The 25,941-nt window shown below is 46.4% G+C and overlaps 2 protein-coding genes across 2 annotated transcripts in view; both read left to right on the top strand.

Annotated features, from left to right (window-relative positions):
* Ppp1r21 (protein phosphatase 1 regulatory subunit 21) overlaps positions 1 to 16,120 on the top strand; it is a 66,592-nt gene extending 50,472 nt beyond the window's left edge. Inside the window, exons 17-22 of the mRNA XM_057781471.1 lie at positions 578 to 820; positions 8,548 to 8,580; positions 9,002 to 9,118; positions 11,867 to 11,965; positions 13,154 to 13,282; positions 15,251 to 16,120. Coding sequence (XP_057637454.1) covers positions 578 to 820; positions 8,548 to 8,580; positions 9,002 to 9,118; positions 11,867 to 11,965; positions 13,154 to 13,282; positions 15,251 to 15,280 — 651 coding nt within the window. The 3' untranslated portion in view covers positions 15,281 to 16,120. The remainder of the gene's footprint in view (positions 1 to 577; positions 821 to 8,547; positions 8,581 to 9,001; positions 9,119 to 11,866; positions 11,966 to 13,153; positions 13,283 to 15,250) is intronic.
* Positions 16,121 to 24,849: 8,729 nt separating this feature from the next.
* Positions 24,850 to 25,941, top strand: part of Ston1 (stonin 1) — a 44,175-nt gene continuing 43,083 nt past the window's right edge. The window contains exon 1 of the mRNA XM_057766415.1: positions 24,850 to 24,904. The gene's annotated coding sequence lies outside the window, so the exon portion shown is untranslated. The remainder of the gene's footprint in view (positions 24,905 to 25,941) is intronic.

Raw genomic sequence — 25,941 nt, 5'->3', positions numbered from 1 at the left:
GTGCTTCTCTGATTCTTTGCTTCTGCTTTTGTTGTTTTCTGCCTTGGTGTCTATTTCTTGAATTTCAGGAATTCTATTTCCGATTTGAGTCTCACAGAAACATGACTGCACAAAGGATTCTTCCTGTATCTAGGGAGCACGTCTGAGCTGGATGCTTTCCGTAGCCTTCTTTACTCTTGAACTCCTTTTTCGCTGTCCGCAGGCCCATGGAGGCCGGGAGCCTTGCACTCCTGCTCTCTCACTGGCCTGGAACTCACCGTGTAGACTACAGAGATCTTTGAGGCCCCACCTGTCTTCACCCCTGCAGAGCTGGGATTGTAGCGTCCAGTTCCACTTCCAGGCTGTTTGTTAACATGAGTTCCAGGCAACAAACTCAGATCCACACTTCCTGCCTGAGCTGTCTGCCATGAAGTCCTTTGATGACTACAGATTTTTTAAATGGTTGGCTCAGTTTTTTAATTTAGGGTTGTTCGTTTGGTGTTCAATGTTGTCCAGCATTAGTCTTTATTGTTTTTACAGCCCCACTACGGTCTGTGTCTCTCATTCTCTAAGATTGAAAATACTTTTACTTTTTAAGGTTCAACAGAGTTTGGAAAAGATTTCTAAACTGGAGCAGGAAAAAGAGCATTGGATGTTAGAAGCACAGCTAGCCAGAATCAAGCTGGAGAAGGAAAACCAGCGGATGGCAGACAGGCTGCGGAGTACGAGTGGTGCACAGCTGCGCGGGCTGGCCCAGGAAAATGCCGCTGGAGCCACTGCTCCCTGCCAGGAGGAAGGTGCAGCCAAGGTTCCGGCAGAGCCCTTGCAGAACACCAGCCTGGTGAGTGTCCTCCTGCTCGCCCTTGCCTGCAGTTTGTCTCAGACCCAACTGTTCCAGTCCTCCCCCTAACAAAATAGCAGACACAGCAGGAGGCTGGGAAGTCCAAGAGCTGGTGTCTCTCCAGGGCGCACTTCCTGGGTCACTGTCAGCTGCCTTTCCAGTCAAGTGACATGTGATCACGTTGACACTGGCCGCCTTGGTCTCGGTTTTGTAAATGTGCAGTAGGCCCTCTCCCAAGGGTGCCTCCTCCTAATCCCATTTGGGTGAATTTGGGAGACGCAGACAAGCCCTTCTAAATTACATGCCAGTTTCCCTGTGCCTTCAATAAAGGAAGCTTGTCTCCTTTAGAAAGTAACTCCGCCGTGTTCCTGGTGAAAATCTAGTAAGTAAAATCTAGGATGATTCTGCTTTTCTTTGAAAACAGTTCCTAGATGAGGTCCTGTGTGTCTCCAACCAAGACCAACACCTAACTTTCTAGTTACCTTGCTTTTTTGGTTTGTTTTGGAATTTTTACCCTGCCCCCATCTTCTCTGCTCAGAGGACCCAGGGTTAGCCTTGCACTTGCTAGGTGAACTAAATTTCCAACCCTGCAATTACCTAACTCTTCTAGAAAGACCATTAGTGCCACTTTAAAAGAATTTCATACTGTGTTCCAGAAAGTGCAAACTCGCAACGTGAGTAACAAAGAACAACCACTCAGGCACTCTTTCCGTCAGGGGTCATCGGTGGAAGGTCTCAGCCTCACATGCCCTGCCTTCTTTTAACTGTTGCATTTAAAAGGTAAAGAAACAGCTCTCCTAGAAGGTAAAGAAAAAGGTCTCTTGGCATTACAGAATTCACGACTATTTTTTTTACAAAGTTTTCTAGTTACAATACTCTTCTTATAATTAAGAAAAAAAAAAAGGAAAGTCAAGAGAAAGAGAAATCTGCCCAGTAGTGGTGGCTCACACCTTTAATCCCAGCACTTGGGAGACAGAGGCAGGTGGATCTTTATGAGTTCCAGGCTAGCCTGGTTTACAGAGGAGTTCCAGGACAACTAGGGCTGTTACACAGAGAAACCCTGTCTTTAAAAAAGGAAAAAAGAAAGAAAGGATGGAAGGAAGGAAGGAAGGAAGGAAGGAAGGAAGGAAGGAAGGAAGGAAGGAAGGAAGGAAGGAAGGAAATGAGAAATCTGAGAGGGGAGATGGCAGCATCAGAGCAGTCTGAGCGGGTGAGGAGCGGAGGAGAATTATGGCACCGCCACAGGATCACCAGGATCGCCAGCTGGCTCACTGATACCACCACTGTACGGTGTGTCTCAACTTACCTGCATCCAGTGGGGCGCATGCGTGACAGGTATACAGGCCTGCTTTCACTCCCAAGGCATGCACAGGTCTCTCCGTGTCTCAGCAGTGTCCAGACCCCACAGGACTTGTCTTTTTAGGTGTGGCTGTGGCATTGTAAATTCCAGAGCAGCGGTTCTCAATCTTTCTAATGCTGCGACCATTTAGTACAGTTCCTTACATTGGAGTGACCCCAACCACAATATTCCTTCATTGCTACTTCATAACTGTAGTTTTGCTACTGTTCTGAGTCATGATGTAAAAATATCTGATACACAGGATGTCTGATATGCAGTCCCCAAATGAGTTGTGACTCCTAATGTAGAACCTCTGCATTAGAGATCTGTTCAGAGTTTTTAGGATAAGATATTATAAAGTCAGTGTTACTTTTATTTTTATTATGTTTTACTTATTGTGTGTAAGTGTTCAGAGCTGGGATAGAGAAGGAGGTTTTGACCATCTACCATGTGGGACTAGTGCCAAATGCCTTTACCCACTGAGTCATCTTGCTGGTCTGTAGCTTTCCTTTAGATTGTTTAGGAAAAAATGTATATATAGAATGGTAAAGCAAAGGTAGCATGTTTTTACTGAATCTAGATAGCAGATAGATGGACGAAACATCCAACAAACACCAGAATTTAAAATCTGTCCAAGAATTGTTGGGCAGTGTGACAGCCCTAGTCACCCTTAAGTTACTGAAGTGAGCCACTTCCAGAGTCAGCCTTATCAATGAGTCTGACTGTTCTCCACTGCTTGACTGTCTCCCAGCATGACTGCCACCTGACAGTTCTCCACTGTCTGACTGTTCTCCACTGCCTGACTGTCTCCCAGCATCTGACTGCCACCTGACAGTTCTCCACTGTCTGACTGTTCTCCACAGTCTGACTGTTCTTTGCTGTCTGACTGTTCTCCACTGTGTGACTGTTCCCTGCTGTCTGACTGTTCTCCACTGCCTGACTATTCCACTGTCTGACCATTCCCTACTGTCTGACTATTCCCTGCTATCTGGCTGTTCCCCACTGTCTGATTGTTCTTCGTTGTCTGACTGTTCCCCACTGTCTGATTGTTCTTCGTTGTCTGACTGTTCCCCACTGTCTGACCGTTCCCCACTGCCTGACTGTTCCCTGCCATCTGACTGTTCTCCACTCTCTGATACCCTCCCCCCCACATCCATTCCTTCCTTTCACTTACACTTGTGCTGGCCTTGGCGTTGGTGATGGCCGGGAAGTATCCATGGCACCACACTGGTCCAGAAGTTATGCCGCTAGTTATGGCCGGGATTGCCATAATAATTTCCAGACTGGACAGGAGTGTGTTATCTCAGTCTGTCCTTGGATGGGATTGTAGGGGTGTGAAACTGGAGGCATTGTCCGTTTGACTCTTGAAGATGAGGGGAAGCAGAACAACTCACAGAGGCCGCTCTTGATCTGTGTCTGCTTGGCTTTCTGAGGAGATGGTGTTGGAAACTAGTGTACTTGGTGGCGGTGTCAGTGGCTGAAAGCCTAGGCCTATTTTTTCCTTAAACCCCATAATGATAAACACTTTTCCCGCATGTAAACGAGAATTCCCAGGGACGTGAAGATCCCTTAGTCCTAAAGCACACTGAACCCTTACGGCAACTTTACTGGGGGCTGGTGTATTTGGAAGTTGCTCTTGCTTTAAGAAGGGTGTTCAGTTAGTGTGTGCATACAGCATTGTCTTCTGTTCCTGCCCATCACCTCTGAAAGGTTCTTTCCCCACCTGCTTCTCAAGTGCCACCTGTGCTTTCCCTAGGGTCTGGTTAGTAGAGCTCTCTAGCTCCTGGGCGGCTCCTGGTATCTGTAGAATTCAGTTCATCTGTTATGCATTCAAGGCCCTTGGAGCCTGTCCTTCTAGCCGAATTGTGCTCATTTCCCCTGGGTAAACCAAACTGAGTCCCGCTCTCTGACACTCTTGGTTGCATTTTCCCTTTCTGCCTTTGCGACTGTTCTTTTGCCCGGTTGTCTGCTGACTCACCACTCCATCTCCTTGGTGCCATCTCCTCTCTCCTGCTGCTCTTTCCTGCTCTTTGACTCTTGAGTTTAAATCTAATTGGAATTAAACTGCTATTTCAGATGTTGTCTTTATGTTCCAAGTTAGAGAACAGCCGGTGCTGCCTCTGTTCACACACTGCTGTACATGGTGGAATATTCCCACCCTCAGCTGATTTCCATCTCATATGAGCTTCCCTAGCTTTCCCTATAGAGTGTTGTGAAATCCCAGGAAGGTCAGTCGGTGGAGGAGGATGTCACAGTAGAGGTGACATGGGTGGGTCTTAAATCTGCTCAGGTGTCGAAGCAGGAGACCGGGATGAGAAGAGTCTGCCCATGCATGTCTCTCTCCCTGCCGCACATGGTGGATCCCTGCCCAGAGGGCCTGGCCCTGCCCCCGTGTGCAGACAGCGAGGTCAAGAGACCATTTTCCAACTTTGCTGTTTCTGTTTCCAGCATTTTTTAAAAAGTATCCTCTGCCCTCGCTTAAGTGAACACAGAGCGCTAAGTCCACAGCTGTGGCTGTGGGTGAACCCACCTTGACTTGCTGTTATCTTGAGTGAGAGAAGCAAGCCTGCCTGGTTCACAGTCAGTTGATTCAAAAGGGATGAAGCCTTCAATCCAAGAGGTCGCTTTAAGGCCAAATAAGCAATACCAATATAAATTGACTGTTTGAAGCCCTGTACCATTTCAGAGGCCAAATGTCAATCAATTATTTTCATTAAAATATTCAGCACTAGCCGGGCGGTGGTGGCGCACGCCTTTAATCCCAGCACTCGGGAGGCAGAGGCAGGCGGATCTCTGTGAGTTCGAGACCAGCCTGGTCTACAAGAGCTAGTTCCAGGATAGGCTCCAAAACCACAGAGAAACCCTGTCTCGAAAAACCAAAAAAAAAAAAAAAAATATTCAGCACTAAATTCAACCATGTAACCATGGGTTCATTATTCTAAAAAAAAAAAAAGATAATAATCTCTAGAAGGAAAAAATACAGAGCCATGCAAATGTTCACATTTTGTTTTAATTAAAAACATTGCTTAAATTAGTAGACTTTATGATTATGTTATATATAAAAATTAACTATGTTCATTAGAGGTAACTAAAAATAACAGGAGAGTAAAAAAGAAGAAAATCGATGGCATTATCCTGGATAAATATTACTACTAAATTTCTTCTATAAAATTATATCTCATTGCCAGGCGGTGGTGGTGCACGCCTTTAATCCCAGCACTCGGGAGGCAGAGGCAGGCGGATCTCTGTGAGTTCGAGGCCAGCCTGGTCTACAAGAGCTAGTTCCGGGACAGGCACCAAAGCTACAGAGAAACCCTGCCTTGAAAAACCGAAAAAAAAAATTATATCTCATTGATACAAATTTTAGGTTTCAGCATAAGGTTAATGCATATTGTGTTATCAGAGACCGTAGACACTGAACCCACAGCATCCACACCGATCCTGTAGACACTGACCCCACAGCATCCACATGGACCCTGTAGACACTGACCCCACAGCATCCACACTGATCCTGTAGACATTGACCCCACAGCATCCACACTGATCCTGTAGACATTGACCCCACAGCATCCACACTGATCCTGTAGACACTGACCCTACAGCATCCACACTGATCCTGTAGACACTGACCCCACAGCATCCACACCGATCCTGTAGACACTGATCCCACAGCATCCACACCGATCCTGTAGACACTGACTCCACAGTATCCACATAGACCCTGTAGACACTGATCCCACAGCATCCACACCGATCCTATAGACACTGACTCCACAGTATCCACACGAACCTTGTAGACACTGACCCCACAGTATCCACACGGACCCTATAGACATTGACTCCACAGTATCCACACGAACCTTGTAGACACTGACCCCACAGTATCCACACAGACCTTGTAGACACTGACCCCACAGTATCCACATAGACCTTGTAGACACTGACCCCACAGTATCCACACGGACCCTGTAGACACTGACCCCACAGCATCCACATAGACCCTGTAGACACTGACCCCACAGCATCCACATAGACCCTGTAGACACTGACCCCACAGTATCCACATCTAACACATCTTAATTTCCCTGTGGTTGAGCATAGGTTATGTTTTTCACTCTTACCTATCATCTCGTTTTTGTGCAATGTTTTTCCACATATCAGGTGATTTGATTGGAGTACACTCTTAGGTTAGGGTCGCAGTTACTAAGTAGAACTTGTTCTGCTCTTGTGGGGGACCTGAATTTGGTTCCCTGTGCCCAGGTCGGGCAGTTCCCAACCTCCTGTAACTCTGTCTCTGAGGGATCTGACACCTTCATCTAAACTTTGGGGGCACTGAACTCACGGTGCATATACCCACACATCGGAATACATGTATAGACATAATTAAAAGTACTGTCTTAAGAAAAAACTACATGTCATGTTGTGGTGGCACCTGCCTTTACTCCTAGCACTTAGGGAGGCAGAGACAGGCAGATCTCTGTGAGTTCCAGGTCAGCCTGATTACAGAGCAAGTTCCAGGACATACAGAGCTGTTATACAGAGAAGAAAGAAAAGAAAGAACTACAGAGTCAAAAGACATGAATATTGTAAGTTTTTTTTATTGAGTATACATTTTCTCCACTCCCCTCTCTTGAATATTATAAGTTTTTGATCTTCATTGTCAAATATGTTCTAACAAGATTGCATTGGTTTGTACTCTTGTTAGTAAAACATGAGAAAATATTGAGAAAACACATGTCAGAATATTCCTTCCATTTATCGACTATCTCGTTGAAGGACTCTGTGTGGAACCACATTTTCAAGTATGGGAGTAAGGAGTGGGAGAAATAAAGGGGCTTAGGCATAGCTTTGTGTTTTATCTTATCAAATATAGTTATATTTGATTATGCCAAACCAAATGATCAGTGGGTTATTATTATTATTATTTGGTTTGTCATGACAGGGTTTCCCTGTAGTTTTAGAGCCCGTCCTAGAACTAGCTCTTTTTTGTTTTGTTTTTTTTTTTTTTTTGGTTTTACAAGACAGGGTTTCTCTGTGGCTTTGGAGCCTGTCCTGGAACTAGCTCTGTAGACCAGGCTGGCCTCGAACTCACAGAGATCCGCCTGCCTCTGCCTCCCGAGTGCTGGGATTAAAGGCATGTGCCACCATCGCCCGGCTTAGAACTAGCTCTTAAAGACCAGGCTGGCCTCGAACTCACAGAGATCCGCCTGCCTCTGCCTCCCGAGTGCTGGATTAAAGGCGTGCACCACCACCACCCGGCGATCAGTGGGTTATTATAAGTAGTGTTTAACTTCAAGATAAACAAAGAAATTGGGACTTTTGCTTCAAAAGGAAGCAAATTGAGGAGGAGAAAATTGCAGCTCTTCTGTAACCAGAGATTCTTAAGGGAGACTCTTTTCTAGGTAGATAAGTGTGGCATCTGTGAAGTCACAGCACTCAGTCCTCAGAGTAATACCCTTGAAAGCTGAACACAGGGCACACTTATGATCCTAGCACCTGGCTGCTACAGGCAGGAGGATTGCCATGAGTTCATGGCCAGCCATGGCTATAGAGAGAAACTGTCTCCACAAAGGTCGTGGGCAGAGGCTAGGGAATAAAAGAACGATGCCCTTGAGGATGGCTGAGAATATATGCAGACTGCCCCCTGGAGGTCATTCCTTGTTAGCAGAGACCCATGGAGGAAAGGTCTCCTGTAGGTTTCTTAAGTCCTTATGCCTGCCACCCACCCTGTCACCTTGGGCAGTAACTTGCATTCTGCAATCACACCTGTTTTTGACATCTTTTTCTTTTTTTAAGGGGTGATGGTAGTGGTCAGGACTGAACCGAGGGCTTGTGCGTATGAGGCGAGCTCTCTACTACTGAGCCACCCCCAGTCCTTTTTTTTGAGTCTTAATCTATAAAAGCAAAATTTAGAAAAATGGAGTTGTAGTATAATTTATCTAAAGTTATATGTATTTAAGTCTCGAATGTTTATTAATGTCTTGGTAATATTATGTATGCTTTTTTTCCTTGTGAGTTTTTACACAAAGTGCTTATTTGTGTCCCATTCAGCTCATTTGATGACTGTGGTCTCCATGGGACCATCTGTGTGACTGCTTTGGAAATGATGTGGTAGGGTCAAAGTTGGTCACCCTCCTGTCCCTCCTGTCCCTCCTGTCCCTCCTGGATGATTTGTTGGGTGACTTAGCATTTCAAAGAGCATTTGACATTGGTCATCAGTTTGTGCCTCCTGGTAGAAGCCGTGCTGATCATCCACAGCCATCTGACCTGCATTACCAATGGCCTGTGCGCCAGTGCAGACCAAGAAGAGAACGCACTATAGGCTGTTAGCTTCTGTGTCTGAAATGTGTATCTTCTCTTCTAACGCTGCTTTTTCTTTATGTTCTAGGTTGGGGTTTTAACCAGAGTGCCAGACAGTGAGGTATGTGCACTCCACATTGTGTTGCTTGTTAGTGCGTGTGTGGCACATGTTTGTAGGCGAGCCCTGTAGGAGCTCTCTGTGTTTTGGCAATTCTTACAAGGAAAGTGACATCTTCTCTCATCAGTGCTTTCGTGCTGTCATCAGCAGAGGGTAGCCTAGGACTGAGTGAACAAATGTCTGGAAGGACGTGGTCCATGGGCTTCCTGGTACTCCACTGCAGTGCTGTTCTCTGGGGAGCTCCACCACACAGGCCAGCAGTGCTGATGAGGAAGCCTGGGCTCTTCTGCCGTGCTTGGCATTCCTCTGAGGGGATGGAGAGCTGTCTCCTGTGAGGTTCCAGTGAAGAGGTGTAAAGTGTGGATTTGCTTTCTCTACTAGAAATGCCCTTCTCACTGGAACCTCTGGTTTGTGTTCTGCTTAGGTCCCGGATGTGGAGTCCCGGGAGGACCTAATCAAGAATCACTACATGGCAAGGATAGCGGAGCTCACGTCTCAGCTACAGCTGGCGGACAGCAAATCAGTGCACTTCTACGCAGAGGTGAGTGGAGCTGGTAAGATTGCCACTTCTCCCTGCCCCTTCCAGTTGGGTCACCATTCTGGTTCTGTTCTCCGTCTGCTGGGAGAGAGTCACCACCAACGTGCTTTCTGTCCTCCTGTGTCTGGGTTGGTCATGGCTGATGGCGACCAGTTCATCTGCCACTCCAGCACCTTCAATTTAGTAAGTGTAAGACGTCATGCATCGTTCCCAGTTCCTGCAAGAGAGATGACGGGTTTGTGCAGCCTTTCTGTGGCCTGTGTTGTGAGTTTTGGAGGATTACTTGTGTTGGTGGTAGAGGACACGCGTAGATGAAGGGATTTTCACACGTGCAGAGTGAAAAGTAAACCTCATCTGACCTTCTTTGGTTTTATATGTACTTGCTATGTATGTGTGGAGTGCCAGCAGATGTGGACATGAGAGGACAGTTTGCAGTCCTCTTTTCCACTGTGTTCAGGGATCAGACTCAGGTTATTAGGCTGATGGCACTTTTATCCCCTGAGCCATATCTCCAGCCCATCTTTAAATTCTCTTCAGTGTCTTTATGTCTCTGTGTGTTGGAGGGGGGGGCTGTGGATATGTGTGTACACACACCTGTGCATGCACATGTGGACTCCAGAGGTCAGCATCAGGTACCTTCCTCCATCATTCTCCAGCTGTCTCTTTCAGACACGGCCTCGCGCTGAACCAGAGCACTTGGTTGGATAGACTGGCTGGCTAGAGCCCAGGCTCCTCTTGTGTCTGCCTCCCTAGCTCTGCAGTTACAGCCCTGTGCCACCATACCTGGCTTTTTTGCATGACTGCTGGGGATCTTAGGTCCTCATGCCTGCACAGCAAGCAGTTGACCTGCAGAGCCATTTCTCCAGCCCAGCAAGCTCACATTTCCAAAGGAGAAGTTTATAGGACTAGATTTAAATGATAAAATGGAAAATGGCACCTATTTTAATTTATAAAAGATACAAAATCTTACTTTTGTCACCTTTTCTTCTTCCTTTACTCCATAGTTTATATAAATAAAACTCACTGTTCACTATACATGGAATTTGCAAAGGGGAAGGGGAAGTTGTAGACCGAGACTGCTCGTTTGTTTCCCAGCTGTCCAGACACAAATAATCACACAAACTATATTAATTACAGCACTGCTTGGCCAAAAGTTTAGGCATATTTCTGGCTAATTCTTATATTTTAAATTAACCCATTTCTATTAATTTGTGTATTGCCAAGAGGCTCTGGCATACTGGTAAGGTTTTGGCATTCTGCCGTCTTTTTCCTTCAGCAGCTACATGGAGTCTCTCTGGCTCTGCCTACTCTCTATATATCTCTGTTCTGATTTCCTGCCTGGTTTTATTCTGCTAAGCCATTGGCTGGAACAGCCTTATTCAACAACCAATAAAAGCAACACATATAAAGAAGGAGATCTCACATCAGGAAGTGAATGAAATCAGTACAAATGTTAAAGAATAAGGAAGGAAGAAGGCTGGGTGGGTACATGCAGGGTTTTAAGTCTTCAGTTCGCACTTTATAGTAAGAATTAATTAAAGAGACAGTCAGAGAATTGTAGCACTTTAAGGTGTTAAACCGCAAAGGAAAGGACTCTTTCTTGGACCTAGTGTCATCTGTGATTGTCTCCGACATTGCAGAGATGAAGTTGACAGGCAGCCAGTTGCTTGAGGTAAAAAAGCACCTCATGTTTCTTCTTTTAAAATAAATCAGCCCAGTGTGCAGGGAGCTGCTGCGCCCCCTTTCATTGGTGGTCTCTTATGATTGCTTGTGTTACAGTATAGATGGGGGCACAGCAAACAGCCTGGCCCATGGTGGAACTGCTGTCTCTTGAGCTGGGCCTGCAACTGATACCACATATCTGCTTCCCTGTCTGCTCTCTGGGTTAGTGTTCCCAATGTGATTGTCATCTTCTTGTGGACCGTGCCTTGCTTGCTTTCTCCCTCTTGGTCAGGGTCAGTGCTGAGCACAGAGGGAAGTGGCTGATTTGATCGTACAGATTGTCCTGAAGTTTTCTTGAGGACAAATGAGTAACGGGGAATTTTAGTCTGTCTCATTTTCATGAGTTCTGCCTATTTTAGTACATGTTTTCAGCACAATTATGATATAAGAATTTTTAGATTGTCCCAGTTTGTTCTCAGCTATAAACAGGAAGTAGTGCCTCCCCGTATGACTTCATTGGAAAGGATATTTGGAGATCCTGATGTCTACGCAGCATTCAATGTGTGTCTTCAAATCACCCTGAACAATAATGAAATAAAATTTCCCCTTTTCCTTTTCATCTGCTCTGTTTTGAATCATCTGGGCTCAGTAAAACTCTTAAGAGATTTGTCTTCCCCGTATCGTCAGCATAAGTCTTACAGTGGGATTATAAAGATGTCGTGGTTCCTTCCTGCATTAGGGTCTCTACAGAATAACTTTAAACCCAAATCCCAGATAGGGCCCCTGGTCGGCAACCTTTGATCACTTTTAAGATAACCAGTGTCCTCTATCCACAGGAGTATAAATGGACCCTGTGTAAATAGAGAATGTTCTCGTGTGCTTTGTAATCACTGGAGCTGAGAACACTGATGAACTTGGACTGCTGGCCTTTTTACCTTATTAAAACAAGAGGGTGTGGCTTCATCTTCCGTCCTGGTTCTCCGGCACGTGTGTTCAGTAGAGAGTTTTGGAATGGATGATGGCCTTTGGCTTTGGTGACTATAACCCACTAACCTTCCCAGGATAAAGTCTGATGTTTTGATTGTACAGTGCCGAGCGCTCTCAAAGAGACTAGCCCTGGCGGAGAAGTGCAAGGAGACGCTGACCGAGGAGCTGAAGCTAGCCAGTCAGAGCAGCAGCAGGCTGCAGGTGAGTTCCTGAAGGTGACCTTTGTGCCAGTGCCTTCCCTTGGGAAGTGATTGCTGGCCTTAAGCACACATTCATGTCTAACTCACCTGAAAGGCATGCATTACTTATACTAGGCAAAGAGTGGTCATCTTGTTTCTGATTTTAATTTCAAATTCTGCTGTAGTCTGCATTTGTTTATTTTCACTTACCCATAATCCTTCTTTCTCTTCTTCCTTGTAAACACTCATCATGACTGGCTGCAGGCTTGTTTTGCCCACATTATTCTCTCTTGTTTCAGAAACTGACCTAAATAAACCTAAGAGGGTGGCTGCAAAACATTCCTCCTTCCTCACTGCTGGGTTTCATACCCTTGTTTTTGCTAGACATGGTGGCACACGCCTTTAATCCTAGCACTTGGGAGGAAGAGGCAGGTGGATCTCTGAGGCCAACCTGGTCTACAGTCTGGGTTCCAGGGCAGCCAGGAATACACAGTGAGACCCTGCTTCAGTATGTATATACAAATACATAAGCAGACGATCAAATTCCAGTTTCTGATATCGCCTTCCAGGAAGCCCTTGTTGGTGTCAACATGAGAGAGACACAGGAAAACCCAGGAACACAGTGGTCCATGTTTCAGATCAACTTCTCAGATTACTTAGGAGACATTGAAGAGGCCGGGGAGAGCATGAAGTGCAGGCAAGAAGGTGTCCTCCTGGGAAGGAGCAGAAGGCCAGGTCTATGCAGAGCCTTTGAAAACCAGGGGTGGTTTGGAAGCATCAATTCACCTCAGGCTTTTGACAGTCCTGTACCCAGCCAAGGAGGGAATGCTTATATTTTGGACATGCGGGAACATTTGTGCAAGCATGCCTGTACTCAGACTGGCTAAGTAGCCTGGCTAGCTCATCAGTGAGTCCAGCGATCTGTCCCTCCCCAGCGCTGCGATTCCTAGTGTGCCACACAGGCCCAGCTTCTCAGGCACTTGGGGCCTCATGCTTGCAAAGCAAGCACTTGACGAGCTAAGATAGCTCTCCAGCCCGTAAGTTTTCCCAAGTAAGTTATGAACACATCTTTGAAGGCTTATACATTTCCCCATTTCTTTTCAGTTCAACCTGTGCTTTACCTTTTTGTGAACTAATCAGCTAGGCTGCTCTCCAGATGTTTGTAATAAAGAAGTAACTTTGACAGGCCTTCTCTTTCCCCTGCTTTTAGGATGAGCTGACAACCACCAAGAGGAGCTACGAGGATCAGTTAAGCATGATGAGTGACCACCTGTGCAGCATGAACGAGACACTGTCCAAGCAGAGGGAAGAGATCGACACGCTGAAGATGTCCAGTAAGGTGTGTGCAGGGCGGGGAGTGGGAATGGCTGATGCAGCTGGTAGAAGACACGTCACTGTGATGTCTTTCAAGAGCAAGGGTGAGAGCACGTACTTGTGAGTCACCGTCCTGCGCCTCATTTCTCTGTCCAGAAAGAAAAATGGTTTCTTTGGCTTAGTCTAAGCTGTGGTTTGACCTGCTGCCCTTTGACATTTATGCTTTTGTGTGTGAGTGAGGGGACCAGTAGACGGCCTTAGGAGGGGAGCATGCTCTGTCTGCAGGAGGGGAGCATGCTCTGTCTGCAGAAGATTCTAATGCCTTTGTGGGACGCTTAGCAAATTGTTTCATTCAGTAAAATCATTTATCCTCGTTAATCCACAAATAAAAGCCTCACACAGCTTAAGGAAGCCACCGAGACACTTATCAGTCCCAAACGCTGGCCTCTCAGTGAGCTGCACAGTTTGAGACTGTAGACTTGACTTAGGGTTTTATTCTTTCAGTATCTACTACATTTTAATTCAGTTATCTACCACACAGAAAGAAGAAACAGAGTTGAAACTGGCAAAAACAACAGCAACCACAACAAAATTAGCCTAACATCCTCTTTCCTGGCTCGTGTGTCCCCCGCCTGCACTCTGTCCTCACATTGCCCTCTCTTGATTTCTTTCCTAAGTGTTGTAGCAGATCCACACTTAGACCTGTTTCCATGTATCCATACATTAGAGGCTAGTGTCGTATATGAGAGGGAGCATGCGCTTTTTCTTTTTCAGCTTAGGTCACCTCTGTTAATGTTATGCTTCCCGAGTCTCCATTTTCCTGCAAATCTCATTTTTCTTTACAGCTGAATAATATTGCATATCATCTGTCTCCCCCCTCTTCATCAGTTGGTGGGCGTCGAGGCTGGTTCTGTTCCCTTGCTATTCTGAGTAGAGCAGAAATTCACGTGGATATGCAGAAGTCTCTGCAGTAGGAAATGACCTTTGGGTATATGCCCAGGAGTGGAATGGAGTCCTTTCTTCTCGTAACTGCCCATATAACCTAGGGGTGCTAACCATTTTATCTCTAGGATTGCTGTTGATTCTGTTTCTCGGGGGCCTCTGTCCGAGCCAGTCTGTAGATACTGGGTAATGTGCTTAGGTAGGCATGCATCTCCATATATGGTATACCACTCTCTGTTAGTGAATGTCAGCTTCACGACACTGGGTGCTCGCTCACTTCTGTGTGTCATCTCAGATGGTCAGAGCTCTTCTGTAAGCCAGGCCTTTATCACCCGTCCATGAGCTGAAGAGGCCGTAGAGAGTGTAGCTGCAGTCTTACACTGGTGGAGCAGACCGAGTCTGCTTGGCGAGATTTCCCCAGGGAACATGCTGGGTTGCTTCACTGGAGTCTGCACTACACAACCCTCCCCAGTATCGTTTCAGGGTAGCCATCGACTTCTCACTGTGTGGAGAGGGTTCCTGGCACTTGTCTGGGCCATCTCTGTGATGACGACCAGCCAGTATACTTCCAGTTATAGCATAGCAGTTGCAGAATTACAGTTATGAAGCAGCAGTGAAGTGGTTGGGGTCACCACAACATGAGGAATTGTCTTAAAGGGTCACAGCATTAGGGAAGTTGAGAGCCACTGCTGTCAAACCTGTTTATTTAAACAACAGAAAAATACATTGGCGCTAAAACTGTTTGCTTCATGAAATCGCATAAGGAAAGGAATTTGGTTAACTGGGTGTCACTGGCTTTCTTTATTATCCACCATTGGCCCTGAGAGGGGTTGGATCCATATCCATGGAAGTTGGGAAAAGGGAAAGTCAAAGTGACAGCAGCTTTGTGGTCACTGAAGAAAAGCTGACCTGCAGGTTCTCTCAGCTGCTGTCCACACGGGAAGCCAGAGTGTTCTGCGGGACAGCATGGCCCCCAGACAGCCTGTTTTATAAGCTGTGAACGCTTTTCATGAAGCTTGTGTTCTGATGGTGGCCGTTGTTCCTTGTACAGGGAAATTCTAAGAAGAACAGGAGTCGATAGTTGACAAAGAGCTGGACAGTGACTGTTCCCTCCAGACCGGCTGCAGCTGCTGCAAAGAGTCTCGGGGCCAGACCCCACAACCAGTGCTGGCGGCCTCTGGGAAGCTGTTGGACCTAGTAAACTAGCCAGTGTTGTCCGCGACCCTGAGACATTTGATGTATATTTGTAAACAGCAAGGCAAATACAGGATTTGATGTTGACAGTCAAATGGAAAACAATAGACACAGCCATGGATATTGTGGTCTCCTTATGCTGTTTTTACTGTGCACTTTTTGAAATTAGGACCTAATTTCAGTATGTAAGAACAACAAACATTTTGTATATTTTCAAGCTCAATTATATGACAATGGATCTTGTATCTGTGGAATAGATATATGTTTCTGGATAAAATGCTTAAATTGTCAGATGTCATTACTTCCTGTATTGTCATTTCTTCTTATAATTGAAAATTGAAAGATGTCTCAGATTCTTTTTAAAAGATTCTCTCCCTTCCCTCCCCGTCCTCCCCATCTCCCCCTCCCCTCCATTCCTTGGAGGTGATGAGCCTCCCATCCTTCGCAGCCCATGGGTTTGCTGTCGTGTCTGCAGCTGTGCGGCACTCTGTGTTAGAATAATTGCTCAAGGAAATTCATGCCAATAAATTCCTACCCACACGAACCTTGCGGGCTGTCTGTGACAATGTGATAAAGGAGGTTCAAACGCGTCCAGTCCCACTGACCTAGAGATCAACTTTCTAGTTGAGCTGTCAGACAGTCCAGCCTCTAGAAGGCCCTTGAGTTTTGGGGGCACCCACCTTTTAAACAGAGAACTCTGGTCTCTCCTAGACATGTGCCATTTCAGTGCAAACCCCTGGGTGCCTGTCCCTGCGCCCCACTCCCAAGACCGCAAGCAGATGTTTTGTGCTTGGTGGCTTGTCATTGTCTCCCGGATAGAAACTAAGGCTTAGAGGGCCGAGGCAACCCAGCCACAGCCACACGAGTGCACCCCCGAGCCCACTCCTCAGGAGGGCTTTTGGATGGGCATTCCGCTCCAGGTGCTGTTTCTGGGGGGTAAACTATGACATTTCTCAGTAACTCCATTACTTTATCCTGCCTCCTCTTTCATACCTTCATTCAAAAGCCTGTAAAATGTTCAGCTAGTTAGCTTCTCAGATTCATTTAAAGGCCAGATATAATATTTGCCCTTGATATATATTTTTTATTTTTAAAAGGTTTTATTTTTAAAAGTTATGTAGGTGTGTGTGTACACAGGAGAGCAGGTGCCTGCAGAGGCTGGAGGTATAGCACCTCCTGGGGCTGGAGCTCTCAGTAGCTGTGAGTGACCAATGCGTGGGACCCGGACTCAGGTCCTTTGCGAGAGCAGCAGATGCTCCTAACTGCCATTGTCTCTTCAACCCTTGGCCTGATTCTTTTTCTCCTTTGACATAAAAAAATTACCTATTTTTTGTGTGTATGATTGCTTTGTCTACATGTATGTACATGTACTGTATGTGTGCCTGGTACCTGGAGAGGCCAAAAGAAGACATTGGATCACTTGGAACTCGAGTCACGCTGTTGCAAGCTGTCATGTGGGTGCTGGGAACTGGGCCTGGGTCCTCTGCAAGAGTGATCTTAACCACTGAGCCACCTCTCTAGCCCCCACTTCTCTCCTCTACAGACAGACCTTGCCAACTATCAAGCAAATCTAGTGTATTTGTGCCACTAACTTGTCATCGCTCATTTATAATGAGAGTTTCAAAATGTGCACAGATGTGGAGAGAACAGATTCGTGTCCCTGTCAGTTATCAGAAATACTTTGCTAAGCTTGCTTACCCTATTGCACACACTTTTTTTTCTTGGAGTGTTAAGGCAAGTCTAAGACACTGGGTTATTTCATCTGAATGTTTCAGTTCTACACATGTGCCGGTGAGTATGGTTAGCACTGGTTTCTGAACCTGTCTTATTCATTAGTGATCACGATCGATTAGTGCAGGGAACGTGTGCTTAGGTACTGCACACTGTGTGTGGAGGGGAGGGGCACAAACAGCTACATCAATTGCCTGGAGAGCTGCGTCACGACATAGTAGTGATATAATCATGAACTCTCATCCTGTTCTGGGATTGTCTCAAATCAAGAAACACAAAGTAATACATAGAGGCTATTTTCCTTCAACTCTGTGTTTCATTTTTTAACTTTTTTATTATTCTTAATTATGTGTATGTCTTTGTGTGTGTGATAGGGTACACATAAGTGCAGGAGGCCAGAGGCATTGGGTCTCCTGGAACCGGAGTCACAGGCTCCATGAACTGCGTGACGTAGGTCTGGGAACTGAACTCCGGTCCTCTGCAAGAACAGTATGTGTTTTTAACTGCTGAGCCATCTCTCTCCAGCCCCCAAATTGACTTTACTTTAATCAGAGCTATGAGCCTCAGTGTGAGTCAGGCTGTTCTAACATACATGTTCCTGGTGGAAAACAGACAAAAAACTGTCCCCAGTCCTCCTTCCACTCTGTAGAGAGAAAACCCTTCCACTTTAAATTGGTTGCTTCACCTTTTGATCGTGTTGACATTCAATATAAACTTCCCAGTGACTGTTCAGACGCACATGGTAGCCAAGCCACATAATGTATGACATCTCTGTTTTCTCTGATGACCTTTAAAACTTGTATTTAGTGGGTGCCATTTGTTCATTCCTAAACTTTTCCCCTGAAGTGTAATTCTCCTTTCACTGAAGCCAAATTCGGTTGGGAATTCAGCCAAGACATCTTCAAGAAACCCCAAGTCGGCCATGAGTCCCAGCTGCTGGGGAGCTCAGGTAGAGGAGCCTTTGAGGCTACACCAGGCAACATGTGAGACACCATGTCAGGGAAATTGGTCTCTCTTGAGCCCTCGGACTCACTAGAGGCTGTCTTGGTTACTCCCTGGGCTGGAGGAGTGCCGCATCCTGGGCAGTCATGGTCTCTCACCCTTTCTCAGTTCCGGAAGCCCTTCTCATGACAGCCCTATACTTACCACCTATGCCTCCTCTCAGAAATGCCCTCTTCACCGCATAGGCCTCTCATGGCACGGGCAGTGAAAACTGAGAGGAGATTTCCGGTCTCGGCAGTGGAGACTCAGATAGTGACTGAGGTGCATGTGTACCGAAAGCCACAAACGCAACAGCATAAAGACTTGTGTGCTAGTTTGAATGTGATTGGTCCCCATAATCTCATAGGGAGCGACACTATTAGGAAGTGAGGCTTTGTTGAGTGGGTATGGCCTTAGAGGAAGTGTGTCACTGTGGGGGTGGGCTTTGAGGTTTCCTATGCTCAGGATACTGCCCAGTGTCTCAGTTGACTTCCTCTTGCTTGCAAGATGTAGGACTCCCAGCTCCTACTCCAGTATCACATCTGCCTGCACGATGCCATGATGACAGTGGACTGAAGCTCTGAACTGTAAGCCAGCCCCAATTAAATATTTTCCTTTATAAGAGTTGCTATGGCCATGGTGTCTCTCCATAGCAATAGAAACCCTAACTAAGACTACTTGTTTTCTGGAGAACTTATTAAAATGACATTTCCTACCTTTTCTTGATTATATATTACATGCATATTGTTGCAAATTTGGGAAACTAGGAAATAGATGAAGAACATAATCTCTTAATAAAGATTTAGTTTTTAACATTTTAACTTATTCATGGGGCTGGAGAGATGGCTCAAAGATTAAAGGCACCTGCTCTTGTATAAAACTGAAATTCTAGCCCCAGCACCCACATGAAGTGGCTCACCACCTGTAACTTCAGCTTCAGGGGCCCTGACATCATCTTCTGGTTTCTGTGAACATCATATTCATTCGTACATACCCACACACAGACACACACAGAAAAAAAGAAGTAATTTTAGAAAAGTAATTATTCTTGCTCTTATCTAATGCTCGTATATGTTTTAATAAAAGATAAATTATGTGATGAGAAATTTCAAATGGAAAAAAGATTGTCTGATGGAAAGGGAAGTCCTTTGCATGGCTCCTAGTGCCTGGAGGCACCGTACACACGGAAAGCAGCCAGAGCATGGAGACGAGCCCTCAGGCACAGCTTGAGAGACGGAGGAATATGTGTCTTGTCATGTCGTTTGTCAATGGCACCCTCAATTAAGTTGTCAGATGCAATGCTGCTGGCTTCTAAAGCTGATAAACTGGATTGTCATATAAACTGGGATTTAACATGAACATAACAACATCGTTGGCAGATAATGTCTGGGAAGGCATGTGAGAGCCACTCTGATGAGGGATAGTTTGTTCTGTGTCCAAAGAGGAAGTTTCCATTCTCCAGGCAGAACTGTTGCTTTTGGTGTGATGGTTAGACACTGTTGGGTAAATTGACATGACCATTAACATGACTGCTTCTAAGGCCCTGGTCCATTGTTGCCATTTGTATCTGAAACATCCCTCACAGGCTCATGCTTTGTTTGCTCAGCGCCCATCTCATGGACTGTTTTGAAGGCTGTAGAGTCTTCAGGTGTAAGGAAGGCCTACCTGGTGGAAGTGGGTCATGGGGGTTGGCCCCCACAGTCTAGTCTGTTCTGCTTCCTGAACCACAAAGAAGTGAACAACCCTGGCATGTATTACCACTGCCAGACCTCCCCTTCTGGGATGGACTGACATCTCCATTGACGAAAATAAAACTTTCGTCCATTGAGTTTTTTCTGCCAAGTATCTGGTCACTGCAAGACAGAGGGAACTTAGCACTGTTAAAAAACGGCAAACAACCAAAAACTCAGAATGTTTGCAAACAAGTTGAAACAAGTGGAACCGACTAGCTGAAAGGCACAGATTGAGTTGCCACCAAAGCTTTCTTCAGTCGACTGAAAGCCTTCTTCATGGTAAAAATGCCCAGACAGAAAAGGTACAGTTTATAGATCTGTTTTATGCATCGTTATCTCTTGAGGTTGATCCCGGTCTTTAAAAATAGTATTTTTAATATTTATTTGATTCTATGTGCATGCGTGTTAGTCTGCATGCATGTATGTGTGCCATGCGCATGTGTGATGGTCACGGACATCAGAAGAGAGCCAGTTTCCTGGAGGTGGAGTTGTAGATGGTTGTAACCATGTCAGTGCTGGGAACTGAACCAGGGTCCTCTACAAGAGCAATGAGTGCTCTTACCTGCTCAGCCCTCCCTGGTCTTCAAAGTCCTCAACATTTTCCATAACTTTAACAAGAAGAGAACCATAGACAATGGCAGATGATACTAAGAAACATCCGAGAGCCAGACCAACAAGGGCTGTCTGTTCTGTGTTTGAAGAGGAAGTTCCTGTTCTCGGCCGAGAGCCATGTCCTCAGATACCATGGTGATGAATGGGAAGGCAGTAAGCAAGCGCATTCCTCTGCCTCACATTTCTGAGCTGTTCAGTAATTAGCTCCAAATTAGGAGGCTAGCTGGCAAGGGCAGCTCTGTTCTTCCAAATCTTTGACCAACTTTCTGTGAACAGACTTAGCAGAGAAAGCATGCTGGAGGCTAAAGTGGAGGGGCCTCAAAAGGCAACTTCCCAGTTGGAACCGTAGTGTTGGTTTTACTGGGGTCTTCAATTACTCCTGAACTCCACTGCTTTTCTAAACACCAGGGAGTACGGTGGGATGGCCCAGAAGGGAAATCTCCGGGGCCCTAGAATAGAAACAGCATAATCCAGTCAACAGAATGTCAGTCATACCCTGTTCAAATACTGAAGAATATTCTCCCTTGGCCTCTCTCCCTCCCTCCATTTCTCTGACTGTTCCTTCCTTCTTGCTAGGCCTTGACTTCATGACTTCCTTCTCAGTCTCCTGAGTTCTGTAGGCATTGCATCATTTCAGTCTTTCCTACCTAGGTCACCTCCTTAGTTGGGTTAAACGGACAATTTTCACATTGTATTTTAACGTATGACATCGACCTCTACCCCTGCAGGAACTTGAAGCAGGAATCACTCCTTAGACTGATGTTTGCTGCATAGCAGGATATCTTGCACACAGAAAGCAGGCAATAGATAGTCTCAGGCACTGAGCCATCAACCAGCTGTAGCCAGCAGTCAGGGTAGCTCAAGCCAAACCAGAAGTGTCATCTTTGTGCTAAAAGACTGTCAATGGCTGCCTGGTTAGAATCGACTGCTTTCGGTTGGCGTTCTCTGTTGAAGATGTAGGCTTTTTAGCTCAGGAAATCCCCATCCAAAGTGCAGCTGAATTTCCTCAGGAAAAAACATAGCAGTAGCTTGGGTCAGCTCATAATGTTTCGTGAGTGTAAAATGTCTGGTACCAAGTTCTTTCTTCTTTAATACATTCCCCCACAGCTACCACTGTGTCCTAAACGATTCTTGTCATCCAAATAGAGACTATGGCTGTGAAGTTTGGCAGGAATAGTGTTCTCGTTAACCATCTGAGACTGAGCCTGGCCCTCCTCTTGAAGGTCTATTGATCCTAACAGCTTCAGCTTACTTGGATTTGAAGAATTCTAAGGTAGCTGAGTTTTCCCCAGGTCCTACTGCAGAAACTTTGAAGATCTTCTTGTGATACTGAATCCTGAATTCTTTGAATTCCAGTGGCTGGACAAACTATTTCAATATCTTTTCCATTTACTAGGCTTTCCAAGGTCACAAAGACAATACCAGAAATGTTTAAAACAGAATCCCACTGCTGTGTGAATTCAGGAATCTCATAGGAAGTTCTTAGTGGGTCCATGAAAAGTTTGGGAGGTGGAGTGGGGGGAAGCTCTGAATAAAATTGAGAAGGGTGGGGGCAGGAGAAATGACTCAGCAGTTAAGAGCACTGGCTGCTCTTCCAGAGGACCTACGTTCAATTCTCAGTACCCACATGATGGCTCGCAACTGTCTGTTACTCCAAGATATGACACTCTCACGCAGACATACATGTAGGCAAAATGCTAATGCACATAAAATAAAAATCAATGTTATTTAAAAAGTTGAGAAGTATGTTCTCTGAGGGTCTGTTTTGTGCAGCAGGGAAAAGGAGCTTGAACGAGGTCCCAGCTGGTGACATGGCTGTGGTGGCTTAGCTGAGGATAGGCTAAGCTGTTTGCCACCAGATTTGATTACAGAAAGGACCCTGCCAGAGAGGCTCCCATGGAGATATGTGCTGGAGTTAGGAGAAAGAGATCTGTGTTGAGGAAAGTGGCAAGCCCCAGAGCAGCGCGGATCACAGAAGGGGAGGAGCGTCCCTGGTTAAAAGATAAAGCAGGTACCAGCGAACTGTAGTAGTCTTTAGAAAAGTCCATGCCCATCTGCTCTCTAGAGAAGTGTCAGAGTTTCCATGCTATTTCTTTCACCAGTTGAGCTATCCATCCCACTAACTAAAGCCATACTGCTTATCTCAAAGATGGCGAAAATAAAAAGGTGCACTCTGAAAGTCGTTGTAGTGGTAGTGACTTCTGCACGTGTGTTCATTTCTGTATGCCTCTTCGCTTCAGTTAGCTGTGCCATTTCTGAGATGGGCTGGCCTCCTTGGAAGCTAGAGGTAGAACAAGGCACAGCAACAGCATAACTCAGCCACCTACTTTATTTTTAAATATATATCATCTATCTTCTATCTTTATTTACCTATCATCTATCTATCTCTCTATTTATCTCTCTATAGCTATCTATCTATCTATCTATCTATCTATCTATCTATCTATCTATCTATCATCTGTTATCTATCTCTATCCATCTATCATCTACCATCTACTATCTCTATCAATATCTATCCATCTTTCTATCTATTATCTATCTATCTGTCTGTCTGTCTAACTACTTATCATTTATCTTATTTGGTGCTCTGGACTAGAGAGAGGGCCCCATGGTTAAGAGCACGGTGTTGCCCTGATAGAGGACCAGAGTTTGGATCCCAGTACCCATGCTGTGAAGCTCAGAACTGCTTGTAACTCCATCTCCAGAGGATCTGCTGCTCCTTTCTAGCCAAGCACATACCCACAGATGGACACACATATACACAAAACATTGTGCTGGCAATCAAACGCCAGGCTTTGCATGGTAGGCAGGCATCGCTGCGCCATGCTTAGCCAGACCCCACATTTTTTCTTCCTTCCTTTCTCTCCTTTCCTCTGCCCTTTTTGCTCTTCGCTCCCCTCACCTCCTTACCAGAAGGCTGATCAGCTCCTGTCTGCTTCCATTGGGAAATCCATCCCCACCAAATTTACCAGGTTTTCACTTCTTATGTTCTGGGCGCTCACTGGCTGAACCTCAGATCTTGGCCATTACTGAGGGAAAATGGGGAGGTGAGGGGCGTTCCTTCTGTTTATTTCCATTGTATTATGCTCTAAGCATAAACACACTTAGAAATCTTACCAGAGAATAACATGATCCCAAGTGTGTCCAACTGCGTGGCATCAGACACACCTGTGCCCTCTCTGGAGCTCCTTTTCCTCTCTGGATCCTGGTGGCTGGACAGACTACTTGAATATCTTTTCTATTTTACCAGGTTTTCCAAGGCCAGGAAGATGACACGGGGAAAGGTGCTTTAAAGGTGAATCCCACTGCCCTGTGAATTCAGGGGGAGACTCCACCAGGGTTCCCAGCTTCCCCCACCTGGCAGCCCAGCACTCAGGTTGAACTATACCTACCCACCTAACTCAAGCACGAGTTCTCTTCCCTTGCAGTTCATCGTGCAGACCACTAAACCATTATTTCTCAACTGCCATTGTGAGTACGGGGATTCACCGGGTGCCCCACTGAGTGTCCATCCTGGGAAATGCCGAAACGAATGGGAATGCTCTGCGTGAAAACCTTCGTGATTTTTTTTTTTCACACTCACAATCCGTTGCATCATTTCCCACCTCTCCTAAATATTCCAAACCCTCCGGTCCGGAATGTCCTCTTCCCTCACACCTTAGCTAATCCAACTCAAGACTCCATTCTGGGATTCGGCGGCGTCCTTCCAGGAAAAGGGGCGTCCTACTCCCGTGTTTTTTTTTTTTTTTTTTTTTTTTGACTGGTTCAGTCTCACTTGAGAAAGAGGCTAAGATGTGCTGAGAGTCACCTGTGGGCCGGCAAGGAGAAGAAGTACTGTTCTGAAAACCCTGGGGAGGAGGAGGTCTTTCCTTTCTCCTCTCTCACGTACTCTCCAGGAAGCATTTCGGAAGCGCTGAGGATTCCTGCCTTCGGCACACAGCGTGGCCCTTCACACACTCGCCTGGCCTTCTGTGAGTGTGGATTTCACCCAGGAAGGAGGCTTTTTTTTTTTTTTTTTTTTTTTCCTAGCATGACTATCCCGCCTTCGCTGTAGACCCGACTGGTACCACTTTGAAAGGAAAAGAGGAGGCTTCCAGAATAATCTGGTGACCCCCTTTCCGACTTCTGCGGGTGAAGCTACGTCTCTTTCTTTGGGAAAGACTTGCCCGGAACAGCTGGCTTGGGGAGAGAAGCAAGTGTTCAAACTCACAGCAGAAAAACTTTGGGGGATCCAGGGTGGAGAAATGAGCAATAAGGGAAGATCCCGCAGGGAAGAGGGGCGGGGACTAAAGGAATGCCCCGCGCGATACCCCCCCCCACCCGCCTCGCCCCGCGCAGTCGCCAGGGCCCTCCCCGCCCTCCTCCCTCCCCGCCCTCCTCCCTCCCCTTCCTCCCCTCTCTTCTTCCCTGTGTGGATGGCCGCGGCCAGAGTCGGAGCACCAGCAGCGCTGCCCGTGAGTGATCAGCCCCAGGGACCGGGCGGAGGAGGCTTGGCGAGAGCCCCTCTCCAGGGTGGGGTCGCCCCAGCTCGCTGGAGTTTTGGGCGGGGACAGAGGACTTCTCTGGGGCTTTCCCTCCTGGACACGTCCAGGGCCCGCAAAGGGCTGGGCCCCCGCAGACTTCTCTCTGGCCTGGGCATAACTGGAAAGAAAGAAAAGTTCAGCTGCACGGAACAGCCAGGTTCCCGGGCAGGCAGGACGGGGCGGGGACTGTAGGAACCCATGCTTGGTTCACCCAGACCTGGGCACCAGACCCTGTCCCGTAAGAGCTCCCTTGGAACTCAGGATCCCCACCATACTTCCAACCCCATTCCACAGTCTTCCAGGCTCCTGTGCTTGGTGGTCCTGTCCTCACCGCTGGATTCGTTTCCATCCCTCTTTTCCTCTGAGATGACCAGCCAGGCTGAGCCAGCCAGGCCAAGGGATCCACACACAGGCGTCAGAACACTGTGCCCTAGGGTCTGTTGCAGCAATGCCCTGCGCCCGGATTAGGCATGTGAACCCTGTGTGTGCAGGTGCGAACGAAAATAGATTCCCTTTAGGACTCTACTATATGTATGGTTCGGTAGCACCCATCCTGGGTATCTAGTTGTCTATCGTATCCTTTCTTCCCAACTGTATACCCCCCAACAATGATAGTTAGTCTAATTGACGGCAAAACTTATAATACAAGATAGAATGCTAGCCCAAAAATTGTGTTCAGGACCGGTGAGATGACTCAGGGAGTAAAGGTAATTGCTGCTAAGCCTTGACAACTTGAGTTGGATTGCTGGGGACCCTAGGCCGTTCAAGGAGAAAACCCACTCCCTCACATTGTTCTCCATATTCAACCCACCCACAGTGGTGCATGCTATCCACCCTCCACTGCCACCACAGAAAGGAAAAAAAAAACAAACAAGCAGCAAAAAATCAGCTAACAGTAAATAAAACATACCGTGCAGAAGCTGGTCTTCTCAAAGTGAGGACTTCAATCTCCACTAACTGTTAGTGAA

The sequence above is a fragment of the Chionomys nivalis genome, chromosome 1 (genome assembly GCF_950005125.1).
Source record: "Chionomys nivalis chromosome 1, mChiNiv1.1, whole genome shotgun sequence".
In the NCBI taxonomy this organism is placed as follows: domain Eukaryota; kingdom Metazoa; phylum Chordata; class Mammalia; order Rodentia; family Cricetidae; genus Chionomys; species Chionomys nivalis.
The sequence above is the reverse complement of the archived record's forward strand: the minus strand, read 5'-3'. Positions and strand labels throughout refer to the sequence as shown.